This window comes from Triturus cristatus, chromosome 12 (assembly GCF_964204655.1).
Source record: "Triturus cristatus chromosome 12, aTriCri1.1, whole genome shotgun sequence".
In the NCBI taxonomy this organism is placed as follows: domain Eukaryota; kingdom Metazoa; phylum Chordata; class Amphibia; order Caudata; family Salamandridae; genus Triturus; species Triturus cristatus.
Genome location: NC_140595.1, coordinates 106976172 through 106991246, shown reverse-complemented (window position 1 = coordinate 106991246; position 15075 = coordinate 106976172). Strand labels below are relative to the sequence as shown.

Sequence of the window (15075 nt, the reverse complement as noted above, 5' to 3'; positions counted from 1 at the left end):
AGCAGTGATCAGCCAATAGTGCACGAAGGTGTACAATCACAAAGCCTCTCAATGGGAAGAAGGCAAGTGTGAGACTTGTTTGAAGTGAGTGTGTGCAGCTGTTGAGATTCTGCTTCTCCAGTGTGAGGAGGGCGTTTGTGCTGCAAGTGGGAACTGTTTGAGCTCTTGACACCTGCCTGCACCAGCACTGAGTGCCCGCTCCTCGGAAAGAAACAATTCCATTTGAAAAATGGAAATTAATACAACCTAGTGGAAATTCCAAATCAAAACATATCTTTTAAAATGTTATTTAAAAGGACACCATACAGTCGACACTAAAGGGGGCTACCTATTATTCAGTAGTGCACACTGTGCAAGAGCAAAATGTGAATGAGACCACAGTAGGCTAAAAATGTATGAACAGGGATGACAGAAAGCCTCTGAAATTATGTATATCATATATATTTTGTTTATTAAAAAGAAAGGTGTTGGATAATGCCTGACCTAAAACGTTCCTGTAGTGACAATGAAAACAATGCAGTTTCTCTTTATCCAGGACAGGTCTCCAGTGCACTGTTAGATACAGATTTAAAGACACCTCTTGATTGAGGATATGGTCTCTAAGCAGAGACCCATCTAGCCATGTAACATTCCCCTACTCTACGCCAACCAAACTTAATGTAATGGGGAGCCGCGAACAACAGCCAACTGGTCAAGGGAGCCACGGGTCAGAATAGTTTGGGAACCACAGCCCTATGTGGTGTTGTGCAGCTCCAAACTTCACGGAAATGTAGGAGCGGAGCCACATACAAGTATCAGCCTGGCGCACTGACGTCAATTTCTTTCTATCTTTCTGTACCTTTCAAAGCAGTTCCAGGGCTAGGCTCCTCATTTTTTCGGTTCTGCTATGACAATTAAAACAAAGTCCAGTTTGCTAGGGAACCATGTTCCCATCCAAAAGAACAGGTTTCAAACCATGCTGTATCTGCAAAAAACAATGTTGGTCACATACCTCAGTGAGGTTTGTCTTTGGTGAGTGGGCTCAGGACCCAAGGGGATTTAAAACTGGGAGATGGAGCTGTATCTTTGCAAGCACAAGATGCAATAATAATATGAGCTACGAGAGCACTCCCACTCGACCTATGTCTAATTTACTGGTGGCTATAAAAGCTCGCCGGGCTCCCCATTATCACAATACATTTTTTTTTACATTAATTTTAAAAACATTAATTTTTTTATTTTTATGTTCATTTTATCAAAAGTTAAACCAATTTATACAAATACTTTCCTTTTTCCCCACTTTTTTCTTATATTGCTATATTATGGTATACAATTCATCATTTCATCAATTTGGCATAGTGCACAATATTATTCTATGTAATTCATCATTTTATCACTTCAACATGAGTTGAGTTGTATATAATATTAACATAGACACCCCGTGCTGTGATCCACTTGACACCACAACTACTTCACATCTCATCACCACCTACCCAAGCATACTACTACATGCATACTTCACACCCATTCTGTATCCAGCTTTAATGGCATACACTTTTCTTCGTGTGAATCATGCATTGAAGAATCCCTCTTTAGTTATCCATGATTATGTTACCAGCTGGATTTCCTTAATGTCGACACACGTTTCGGTGGGTTACTAACTTTTTAACAACCTTCTTCAGGACCACTCCTATATAAATTAGTATTAAACGGAGGGTACCGGGAAATCAGAGTCAGTCCTTTCGACATAGAGTCTAGTTCTGTTTCCACCAGTACCGGAACACAACCCTCTTCTGATATTGACGTCTGACATCGAACTGACTTCCGCTCAATCTCGACCAATGTCACGCTAAGAAACTGCAAAAGCACACCTGAACACTACGCACCCTGATTCTGACCTATGCTTCTGCCATTTCATACACATATGCAAAAACTCCATTCTATTATGGTTCTGACTCTGAGCCTGTGCCGAACAAAGGACACCCCAGGATGTGGATGATGATGATGATGGGGACGATTTCTCCCCCTTCACTGCACAGATGATTCCTTCTACACAGATTTGCAAGTTGCCAGTGGGCTCGACACCTCTCCTGAGGTAGGGCTTCATTCGCCACTTAGGCCATGAACAGAATAAAGTGCCTCATTTGCAGTGGAGGTCAGAGGGAGAGCTGAGGTACAGGATTTACAGCTGCCTTTAGTTCACATCAAAAGAACATTCTGACAGATTTCACAGCCAAGGCCAGCTGCTCCTCAGCCCTTGTTCTCTTTTAATGAGGCCCACACTGATATCTTGATGGACACTTGGTTGAGGCCAGTTCCCGTTAACCAGTGAAAAGGCAGTGAGCCAAGCATCACAGAATGGCACCTGTGACCCTGATTTTCTTAGTGAAAATCAACCGGTAAAGTAAATCCCAACTCATTGCTAACCACTCCTGTGAATACAGATTCTAAGAGGATTGAGGTATTTGTATAGCATATGTCTTCCTCCAACATTTCTTTTTAGATTTTTATAGCGTGACTTATCACCTGTGAGGGTATCCTGGTGCTGTCTATGGGTACAGGGAGATTAAGTGTTTGGCAAAAATCAGAAGATGTTGCCCCGATGCAGACACTCAAACCTGGATCCCCAGCTCCTGAGTCGGCAGCTCTGGCGGCTACGCTACTCTGACATTCAAGTATTGCAGTCAATACATGCTGTTTGTTTTTCGTAAATACTTGTGGAGGTGTTCCACAGGATATTCCGATAATATACAGGACTCCCCCAATAATATGCCTGTTGATGTCTAGGGAGGACCTGGCCATGGCAGTTCGGGCTGAACTGTTCACATGAGGAGCAGAGTCAAGACTGATTTGCATAAGGCTGGGTTTGAACTGGGGTGGCATAGTGGGCAAAAGAGCAATGGATTCAACCCAGATCTCTTGACTGAAGGAGAGTGGTTGAACAGTTTCAGCACTCCGTCCATCATCTTTTTGTGTTTGCTATGTTCGCCCTAAGTGGCCAAGGGAATGCCCAGACGTGGCTCCCTTACTTGCTGTGCCACTGGATTGAAGCTAGCCTAACTGATATGGGGTGAAACCCCGAAGCCGGTCCCAGGATGCCTGTTTCCAGTCCAGGAAGGACCTGGCCTGGCAGTTAGGGCTGGACTGTTCCCATGAGGAGCAGCCTCAAAACTGATTTGCATATGATTGGGTTTGAACTGGGATGGCATAGTGAGCAACCTAGATCTCTTGATTGGGGGTGAGTGGCTGAAAATTTTCAGCACTCAGTTCATAATCTTGTTGTGTTTGCCATGTTGATGTGTCCCACTTTTTCGGTAACACAGCAGATTCTGCCTTGGACGTCTTACAGGAGAGCACATTTGAGCGGCATCCCTTGAGGTGGTTGAACCCTGAAAACCAGTTTCTACACCAATTCAAAAAGTTAAAAAGCTGTTCTGGATGGCTGGTGTATAAGCATAGACGGTCTCCACAACTAGTACAGCAGTCACCCAAGTCCTTCAAGGCCATGGATACAGATCTGGTAGATAGCGCAGAGGTCAGCAGGGGCATCAGTCCTCCCAATCCTCTTCTCCAGCTGCAGTAGCCTCCAAACCGTTGGTGGGGGGCACAATCCACCATTTCCTACCAAGGTGGTGATCCATCATGTCTGACAGGAGGGTCTTGCAAATTGTCAGAATAGTTATGCCCTTCCTATTTATTTATTTTCCCTGCCAAATATTCTCCCCACATCAGAGTGAATTTCAAAAGAGCACCTGTCCATTCTGCTGCAGAAGGTGAGAGCTATTGAGAAGGGAACTGGACACGAAAAAGAAGATAGTTGTTACTCTGGCTATTTCCATGTTTCAAAAAATGAAGGGAGTCTCATGTCTATTTTGGACCTTTTGCCTCTGAATGACTTCCTGTGGAAGGACAAATTCGAACTGCCCTTACCCAGGGAACTGAATGTGTCCTCTAACCTGCAGGAAGCGTATTTTCATATACCCATGCTTCAGTCCCAAAACCTTATTTGAGCTTGAGGATAGGCCAGAAGCATTTTCAGTTTGCTGTGTCCCTCAGTGGCCTCAACAGCACCCCTCAGGTGTTCACAAAATCAATGGTGGTGGTTGCTGTTCACCTCTGGAGGTTAGGGTTACAAATCTGCCCCTCCCTCAATGACTGGCTGTTGAAGGCAGGCTTACCAATGTTAGGTGTAGTCCACCTTTAGGCAATTGCAAACCACCTTTCATTTTTGGGGATAAGTATTAACAAGCCAAAGTCGTTCATGGCTCTTTCACAGAGCCATCCATTAATTTGAGCTATTTTGCAGTTTCAAGCCTTCTCTTTGCTGAAGTGCATCCAGGATATTTGAGCTAAGATCTTGATGATTCAGCCTCTACCCTGGGTCAAAGTTATAGCAGCTCTGAGACTACTTGGCTTCTTAGCCTACTTCGTCTTTCTTGTCAGCTGTGCACGGTGGCACATGCAGGCTCTGCAATGTTATCTGAAAAAACAGTGGGCCCTGCATCGACAAAATATGGCCGATCTTGGAGGAGACTGCTCACGATCTGCAGTGGTAGAAGCTCAAATGCAATTGGTCCAGCAGCATGTGCCTTTCCCTTCCTTTACTCAGAAGTGACTGACACATCCCTACCTACCGGGGCCCGGGTAGGTCATATAGTGGAGATGGGAATCAGAGGACTCTGGTCTCCTACAAAAGCCTGGCTCCACATCAATCTATTGGAGTTGAGGACCATTCACATAGCTCTGAAGGCCTTCCTACCATACATCAAGTGGAAGCTTGTGCATATTCTCATGGAGAACATCACTACCATGTGGTATTGTCACAAGCAGGACAGAGTTGGGTCCTGGGTCTTGTGCCAGGATGTTTTGCACCTCTGAGGTTGGTTGGAGCACCAAGACATTTATCTAATTGTGAACACCGGGCAGGGTCCCTGACTGCCAGAGCAGACGGGCTGAGTAGGTAGCACAAGTGGAGTCTTCATTTCGAGGAGGCAGAGGGCATCTTCAGACTGTGGGGAGAACCTTCGCTAGATCTTTTGGTCACATCCAAGAATGCAAATTGTTAAACGTTTTGTGCATTACATTTTCTCTGTGATGACTAGTTAGGAGATGCATTCTGGATGGAATGAAACAGGAGAGAGACACCTACGCTTTCCATCCTCTGCCTCTCCTGCCTCAAGTTCTGTGCAGATCAATTACAACCGAACACAAGTAATCCTAGTGGCTCTCAATTGAGCCAGGGGAGTGTAGTACCTGGAACATTTGGGCATGAGCGTATGTCCTCCGATCAGGACACCGCTTTGTGAGGTTGTTTTGTCGCAGCACAGAGCAGTATCATCTACACCTACATGCATGGAGATTGAAAAGCAGCAACTAACTACCTGTGATCTCTCACTTGAAGTGGTGGATGCCATCCTTTCCACCAAGTGAACTTCCGCAAAGTACTTCTATGCCAGGCACTGGGATAACTTTGTGGCCTGGTGTGGGGTTTGTAAGACTGATCACTTACAAGCAAACCTGTAAAACGTGCTTTTGTTTATTTTTATCTTTTAACAAAGACTTGGAGTGGGTGCAATTAAACATTGCGTTGGGCCTTTCTATATTTACTGGGTCAACTGTCCTTGTTTAAATCACCTATTGTGATGAGATTTATTCAAGGTTTGACACAAGTTCCTTCCAAAGCCGTTGTGGTGTCTCAGTGGGACCTTAAAAATGTCTTGACATTTCTCAAGTGTACGTCTTTCGGGCTGATGTATAGTTGCTCACTGCATCTCCTGACTCTGAAGACCCTCTTCTTCAATGTGAGTACATCAGGTCGTCATTTCAGTGAACTCCAGGGGATGTATTATAGAAGGTGCCCTCAGGGTGAAACGGGCATTTGCACCAGCTTTGCGTGCCCCGGGGCACTTTGGCATTATAGAGGGGGTCGCAGATGCTTGTGCGGCCCCTTCTGTAATATCGATAGCTCTGGCGCACATAAAGTGACAGCACTATCTTCAGGGGGCATTCCCTCATTTGCATGGGGGTGTGCCCAATGAAAATGATGGAATCTCTTTGCCTCTGCGCCCGGGCTGAATTACAGACACGGGTGCAGAGGCAAAGAAGCTCTCAGGAGGTGCACTGACAGTGCCCCACCTAAAAGGTGGCACACTATCAGCCTTCTGGAGAGGGAAAGGGGTTCTATGGACTCTCTAGACATCCCTTTGCAGGCGGGTGCAGTCATTGACTGCACCCGCCTGCAAGAGGATCTCTATCCCACCTTCAAAGTACAGTCAGGTGCCGCCTGTACTGTGAAATACGGAGCGGCTTGAAAGCAGCCGCTCCATTTTTCACATAAATGTGCTACCCAGAGAACAGCTTGAGTTCACGGGCTGTGCTGGGGGCAGCACATTCCATGAAATAGGGCCAACAATCCCTGTTTGTGCCTGGCATATCTTAAAACAGGTGCATGGGGCACAAACAGGAAAAGTGTGCCCTTTACATAATACGTCCCCAGGTGATTTCAGTGCAACTGCCGTACACCTCGTTTTTTCCAAACAAGTTGATGCTGTGTACTCGGGCAGCATTCTTGCCAAAATGGTCACTTCCATTCACGTTGGGCAGTCCATCACTTTGCCAGCATTCTTTGCTCCTCCTCACCTCGTCCAAAAAGGAGGAGAGGTTGTATCAAGTGGGCTCGAAGGGCACCTTAAGATTTTACATTGATGGTGCCAAGGAACACCATATGAACAATCAGGTTTTTGTGGGGGTGAAAAAAGGGATGGCCATGTAGAAAAGGACCCTTTTGTGGTGGATGGTCCGCTACATGAAGATCGGCTGTGTACTGGCCAAGAAGCAACCCCTAGAAGTTCTGACAGTGCATTCTACCAGAACTAAGGCTGCTACCACTGCATTGGCTCTTAGAGTATCTGTCCTTGACATCTACCAAGGCCACGTCTTGGGCCTCATTGCCTACCTTTACGCAGCAATACTGCCTTCACAGCCAGGTCTGGGGGAAGGCACTTTGCTTGCATTGCTTTGAAAGATTTTTGGTCTGAGTCCACTCCACAGACCCTCCGCCTGGGGAGGTGCTGCTTTGCTATCTATTCTAACATAAGGAATTTTGTGCTTAGAAGGATCCATCAGAATAACAAATAACTTACCTTTGACAATGCTCTTTCTAGTGGATACTTTATATAACTGCAGATCCCTCAATGCTCTCCCCCCAGTGCTGTTCTGTGGAGTGGCTTACTTTTTAACATCTAAAAGGGTCCCAAGTTACAATGCAGCCCACTTGCACCTACAGTTGCTGATGCTCCCCATCTAAGGGAATGGAAAATAAAAACAATAAGACACTGATATCTGCACAAAAGGGTGGTGCTTAGGTGCGGCTCCTCTCTATCACTTCCAGGGTGGTACGGAGCCAACAATGAACCACATGGCCATATTTCTGCATGTGTGTATCAGGTTTTGGCTTCATTCTTTTGCTGCCTTTCTATTGCCAGACCAGACCTGAAAAGTGGAAGTTTCCAGCATTTCAATACATTCTATTCAATAAATATTATTTGAGGTTTGATCATTCTACAGTTCGATCCTTCATTTTGAAAAATGCGAAAATTAAATTTTTTATTTCAAGTGGAAAGTCATTAGTTTTATTTCTAAAAGTCGAAGCAATACGCTAATCTTCAACTTAAGACTTTTTTTTGCTCCTAATGCATGCTCTCTTTTTGTCAGTGTACACCAGTGTTTCAGTTGAGCCACCAATCGTCCATAGTAGATGCAGTTTGCTGCAGTTGACCTGCTCCCACAATTCAATCTATGGATTCCAACTTAATTTGTTAACCATCGATTTTTAAATTCCTTGAAATTTACAGAACATTTTAACATTTTCAGTTTTCCTTTTTCCTTTTTAAGTATGTAAATGTTATACATTTGCTAATATTATTTCATTTTCTAAACATTCAGTGACCCCCTGGGTAGGCTTGGTGGACTTCAGGTTAATAGCTGCTGCCATTCTGTACTCGGTATTGTTTCTGCCTCTTTCAGAGCAACTAAAGCCTATACCCCTGTCAGAAATTCAACTCTTCTTACTGCTAAGAAAGAAAAATGCTTTAGTTGGAAATAGTGGTATGAATTGAATGCATAATGACAAAGGCAGCGATCTTCATAGTAGAAGGCCAAATCATAAGAGTGCTTTTCAACACAAAAATGATTTTCTGGTTGCTTATCTGATAATATCCCACCAAATGGTTTTGTTGATTGTTCATCTAAACGCCTTTTAGGACATAGTAGAGTCTTTCATTTAAAGATGGCAGTCCTTACAGCATCATAATGTAGCTGCTTGGTTGTAAACTAACTATAGTTCTTATCATTACTGCAGTTTGTCTTGATTGCAATTTCTCAGGTTATTGCTAGTTTGCACCCTTGGACATCATTCAAGTTATAAGAACATATTTTATTTGAATGTTATTTATCCAAGAAAGGACTCTATAGCAATATTGCTGCATCCGTCGAATTGTAAAGCATGTTTTCTGACAATTATGCTGTTCACATGTCTTGATGATCACAATTCAGGAGAACTGCTGAGACGAGCAAAACATCCTGTCCTAGGTAGGATTTCCGTGGTCCAGATAAATTGGAGCAAGTCGTGTCTGTTCCCCCTAACGGCCTCCACTGAGCGGTTCGGGTTGGACTACCCCCTCGCCTGGTGCGAGGGGGATTTCAAATACCTGGGTATACAAATAGAAAAAAATAGGGAGGAGCTCATGCGGGCTAATTATGGCACGTCAATTACCCGCATTGCGGACTACATTACTCGCTGGATTACCCTGCCCTTGTCCATGGCCGGCAGAGCATCGTTGATTAAAATGATAATACTACCGCAGCTGCTGTATCTGTTTCTGAATATTCCATTCCATCCTGGTGCCTTTTTTTTTAAGCAACTTCGCACCGAGCTCATAAGACTAGTTTGGGGCGGTAAGTCGCCCCGGCTCAAATGGGAAATTCTTGTCAAGCCCTATGATCAGGGCGGTTTTGGGGTCCCCAATTTTGAGCTGTATTATCGGGCAGCCCAGGCGCATTTCGCCTACTACTGGATACGGCAGCCCAGATATATGCCACAGCTCGCAGCTGAGCATTGGCTGGCACACCCAATCCCCACAGAAGGCGCATTGTATATCCCAGTGCTGGGGAGAGATAAAACGCCGTCAACGTTGACTAGCACAGTATCCGCATGGAATCAATTGGCTGCCTCACTGGGGCATGACTTGGTGTACGCGCCGCTTCTGCCCCTTGTTTACCACCCAAGTATGCCCCTGCTGCAGGAGGCGGGATTCCGGAAACTGCTTCACACTATCCATGTTGCGACTTGGGGGGACCTGTACCACAATGGCGCATTTTGTTCTATGGAACACCTCTATGAGAGCTTAGACCCCTCTCCGCTTGACGTTTTTTTCTATATCCGGCTTAGACAGGGGATACGGGCGCTCACGCCCAGCTTTCCACAGGAACCCCCGCAGATGGCACCGTTACAGCGCATCCTCACGGACGAAGCCCCAGCTAAATTGGTTTTTAAAATATACGGATCGGTACACTCGCTAATTCCGGCGCCGCAGCTTGCAGCTAGGGAAAAATGGGACAGGGAGTTACCAGCCCCGTTGACGGATAAACAATGGCATTTCTGCTTATTGCAGACGGAGCGCATTTCCTCCAGTAGCCGTTTCCGAATCATACATTACATATACATTCACAGACTATACCACACTCCTGTCAGGCTTCACTGCTATAAGCTCCAAGACACTGACTGCTGCGATAGATGCCGGGCTCCTGGGGCGGATTTCCTTCACCTGGCCTGGGCCTGCGAAGGAGTGCATCGTTATTGGTGTCAGGTGTTTGAGGCGCTCTCTACAATGATCAACACAGTATTAATGCCCTCCCCTCTACTAGCCCTGCTGGGGTATGTAGAGCCAATACAGGCGGCACACCGCAAATTCATCGCACTCGCTTTTTTGCTGGCTAAAAGGAGAGTTGCGTGTCGCTGGGGCAGGGGCAGGGCCCCAAAATTCAAGGACTGGGTGCGGGATCTTACCTATCGCCAAGAACAGAACTGCACGTTCTCGGAGCTTATGCCGCCAACGTCCCTGCCTAGGGACATCTGGGCTCCGCTGAGATGCTATCTTCTGGCGGGGGAGGCTGAGGCGAGCACCTAGGTTACTGCATACAGTCCTTGGGGCGTGGGTCATCGGGGGCTCCGGAGGTATGGGGGCCTGGATCATGGCCGCGGGTCCTCTGCTGGGTATACAATGGAACTTGTAGGCCGCCCCTCGGCTTTGATGGGTGTACTGCTGTTGCTGGAAATGCTAAAAGAGCGACCCCCATGATGAGGTCAGCATGATAGTAGCTTCTGTGAATATCCGACTACGGGGGTTGCTGCTATGTCCTGATAAGACTGTTATATTTGCACTGTCTGCCATGTCATGTTTGATTCTCCTCACTGCCTCCTCTGTATTTAATTGGCTGAAAAATGTGAACTCTTGATCGTACTATGTCTACAGCTATATGTTCACTATTCAATTGCTAAATAAAGTTTAAAAAAACAAACAAAAAAAAAAAACATCCTGTCCTAATGAAAGACCTGGAGATAGAGTCCATCGAAGATGAAGAGGCTCCTCTGATGCCAACTCACTTGACTGCGCCATTTGAAGAACAGGAAGTAGAGAAGCATCTTGCGAAGGTCCCTCATTGCGAGGCGTTGAAGTCTTTCCAGGCCCCCAAAATTACAGGAGGGTTGGCAGACTCTTCACTTGAATATGGTGAGTCCAGATCACTAGCATGTTGTTACCTGCTCTTTGTCCATGAATGTGCTATTCTGATAGAGACTTCTAACCGTAGATTTCTCACCTTTTGAATATTCCCCAGGCATTAGAATGGATCCAGAAAATATTTATCAGTACACGTGCGCTGGCAGGCGGCGCTGGGGGCTCCGCGTCAATGCCGTTTTGGATATGATGTGTGTGGTTTTGTATTTAGGCACTACTCAAGTACACTGACATCAGTTCCTTTTTTCCCCATAAACTGACGGAGATCCGGAGCAACAATCATTGTTGCAGGGATTCTGCACATACCCTGAACTATGCGCTGGAAAACAGGACCTCGGTGTGTAGGGGCTGAGCCTTCCTACCGCCTCAGTACCCAAAATCCCAGAATCGACTAGCTATAGTGTCACATTTGTTCTCCTACACAATCACAAAGCTACAAGTGATTAGACAGCCCAGAACACAACACTCCCGACTCTCTCAGGAATCGCGGAAGCAAGACCTACCCTTTCGCACACTCTCTCGTACTTGTCCACAAAAAGAATTGACAGAGTCACTGTTATAGTTCAAAATGTTTATTTTAACTATAGTGCTCTTGTCGGAAGGAGCCTGGGGAGCAGGACTCGGGATCCCTTGTTCATACCAATATCCTGAAAACGCAGGTACGGGACGAGGTCGGACCCTTTAACAATCCAGGAAGCCGGCAGGAGGAGGAGTTAGGAGGCGTGACGCCGGCGCTGTGGACCCTATCCAGGGACGCTGGTGGATTAAAGCAGGAGGAGCTTGGCACAGCCTGAAGAACCGCGGAAGAGCTGAGAAAGGTGGCGGGAAGTGAGAAGACGCCGGATCAGCAGCCTGCTGTGGACCACCCACCTGGCAGTGCACTGGAGGACGCCGCAACACCCAGTGAACCAGGAGAAAGCTTCGGCAGAGTCCGACACCGTGCTACGAGCCGCCATTCTCCGGGGTATGGTGGCTGGAACAGGTACATCAGCTTGTCCTGGGTTTCATTAAAACACCGGAAGGGAACGGGGACACACCAAAGACTCTCTTTTATAAAATCAAGGATGCCGCGGACCGGTGGATTAAGCCTCTGGACACTACTCGAGAGGAAATAATGGAGAAGATTTACCTCAAGCAATATTTGGAGGCACTACCATATGGGACACAAAGGTGGCTATGCCAACATGCAGGTCTGACACTGGAACATGCAGTAGAAATGGCCACCTCATATGCTAGGGCCCAGAATAGAGGGACTACCAAAGAACCTGAGAAGAATCCAAGGCCCATCCAAATGGGAAAAAATGAAAAAATATCTGCCAAAATGATTATGAGCCTCTAAAACCGCGCTCAGGATGTTCTGATGCTGTTCCTTCTGCTGGCCCTCAATGTTTTGAATGTGGGGAGTGGGGCCACATTACATTAAGTTTTGTAGGAAACGAAAAGAAAAAGCGTAAGAAGAACCAATGGATGTAAGCTACCTACCTCAGTCTATCCTATACGCACAGGAAACCGGTCCACTATATTACGTGTGAGTTTGAATGATCGTCCCATAACCGCCCTCCTAGACTCCGGTTGCAAACCCTCAGTAATACGACACAAACTTGTGTCCCCCTCCTCTTTCCTACCTGGGAAATACGTTAGCATTAGATGTTTGCACGGAGACATTCAGGACTACCCCCTGGCCTGCATTAGACTCCAGAGCCAACAGGGTCTAGATGTTACTGCTGATGTTGGGGTCTTGCCCCACCTCCCTGAACCACTGATCATAGGTATAGAAAATCCCTGGTTTCCTGATTTGATGTATGGGACTCTGAGACATAGTACAGGCTTTCCCCCTCCACAGAACAGTCTCCTGATTTCCGAACCTTGGGCCATAGACACCCACTTTTGGGCAGCCCAGCTTAACAACAGTAGTCTCAGCGCCAAGGATGCCCTTCTACTCCCAAAAAGGGTGAACCCTTGCTTTATTGAGAAGAAGGGACTTCTGTATCGGGTGGGCATGTAAGGCGAAGAACCACAATTGCTTGTCCACACGGCTTTCAGGGAACAGGTTCTGTTTTTTGCTCATGCACACCTCCTTGCAGGGCATTGTGGAGTAGAAAGAACGTCACAGTCCGTACTCCGTAGTTTCTTCTGGCCAGGTGTCCATGCACAAGTGCCAAAGTACTGTCAGGAATGTACAATATATCAGAAGAAGAACCCCTACATCCCACCAAAAGCCCCCTTAAACCCTCTCCCTATAATAGCCAAACCTTTTGACAGAGTGGGTATGGACCTTATAGGGCCGCTCCCAAAGTCCAGCAGGGGTTATCAATATGTCCTCCTGATAGTTGATTATTCAACGAGATATCCTGAAGCCTTGCCCTTACACTCTGCTAACACCACTACCATAGCTCAGAGACTTATAGAGGTGTTCTCCAGGATGGGGTTTCCCCGGGGCATAATTACAGACCAGGGAACTCCCTTCATTTCGAGAATTATGAAACAAGTCTGCAAACAACTGAGTATCAGACACATAAAGACATCTGTGTACCATCCCCAGACCGATGGTTTGGTGGAGAGGTACCATGGCAATCTCAAACTAACCCTTAAAAAACTCCTTAAAGGAGATGGAAAGTGGCAAGGCCCTTTTCCAGTGATACGTAAAATAGGTAAAACAACTTACTTATTACCACTCACAGCGACCAAAACACAGATGTATCACATTAATCTTCTCAAGAATTGGCTAGGGCCTCCACCAAAAAAAGCGCATAAGGTCTCCACTGTGGATACCATGTCTTCCACCATTGAGTCCACCGTAATCAACGACGAGTTGACCCAAGACCACACAAATGGTATTCGTGCCTTGCTCATATCCTTTTAGAATTTGTTTTCTGACCGACCCGGAAGAACACATCTGGCAATGCACTCTATCCCCACTCAAGAGGGTGTAACCATTAAACAACGACCATACCGAGTCCCTGAGGCCTGACGTCAGGCCCTTCAGAAGGAGGTGAACCAAATCCTGGAGTCCGGGATAATAATCCCCTTTCACAGTAATTGGTGCTCACCAATCGTGCTCAGACCAAAACCGGATGGAAGCATCAATTTCTGTATTGACTTCAGAGCGGTGAATCGTATCTCCAAACAGGACGGCTATCCCCTTCCCAGGGTGGACGCACTGATAGAACGACTTGGTGAGGCTCGGTACATCTCTACCATCAACCTCACCAAGGGCTATTGGCAGATCCCCTTGGACCCTAAAGACAAGAGGAATGCGGCTTTTTCCACTCCCAATGGTATTTTTCACTTCATCGTCCTGCCCTTTGGTTTACATGGGGCACCAGCCAGTTTTCAGAGACTGATTGATGCTCTCCCAGCACGGCATTTGGACTACTCATTGGCCTACTTAGATGACATAGTGGTATATAGTAAGACCTGGGACGAACACCTGAGACATCTAGAGGCCATATTTACAGAACTCCAATCTGCACACTTGCATATCAATGCAAAGAAGTCACGTTTTGCCTTCCAGAAGGTTAAATATCTTGGGTATTTGCCTGGGAAGGGCTTAATAGAACCGCAAACGGAAAAGGTAAAAGCCATACAGGAAACAACATTCCCTACCACCAAACGTGACCTCAGGGCCTTTTTGGGTTTGGTTGGTTATTACAGGTGTTTCATTCCTCAGTTTGCAGGTGAAGCGGCTCCTCTAACTGACCTTCTAAAAAAGTCCACCACCTCCTCACAGTTACACTCCCCCACAACCCGTGAGCAAGAGGCCTTCCACACTCTCAAGACAGCCCTGACCACATCACCAGTATTCCAGACTCCCGATTTCCATAAACCATTCATCCTCCAAACAGATGCCTCCGGGGTGGGTATAGGAGCTGTTTTGTCCCAACTTGATAGCGAGGGCCTGGAAAGACCTGTCCTGTACATCAGCCGGACGCTCTTCCCCAGGGAACGGGTCTATCCCACGATAGAAAAGGAGTGTCTGGCAGTGAAATGGGGGAAAGAGAAGTTGAGGTATTACCTTGAAGGCAGGCCCTTTGTGTTATACACTGACCATTCCCCGTTAACCTGGCTACAGAGGAACAAAGGATGTAACGACTGGGTGGTCCGGTGGTTTTTGTCACTGCAACCCTTTCACTTTGAGGTCCAATACCGTAAGGGCACCGAACAAGGCAATGCGGACTTCCTGTCCCGATTCCCTATTTCCCGCGATCGGGAAAATCCTGGGGGAAGGGTGTGCCGGGAGGAGCCTGGGAAGCAGGAATCGGGATCCCTTGTTCATACCGATATCCTGATAACGCAGGTA

At 46.6% G+C, this 15075-nt stretch overlaps 1 protein-coding gene across 1 annotated transcript in view; it reads left to right on the top strand.

The window, feature by feature from the left end:
* The window catches only part of LOC146772766 (rho guanine nucleotide exchange factor 11-like), a 288100-nt gene that overhangs the window by 216668 nt on the left and 56357 nt on the right, over window positions 1–15075 (top strand). Inside the window, 2 exon segments of the mRNA XM_085637030.1 lie at window positions 8512–8556; window positions 10572–10769. Of these exon segments, the coding sequence (XP_085493156.1) occupies window positions 8512–8556; window positions 10572–10769 (243 nt within the window).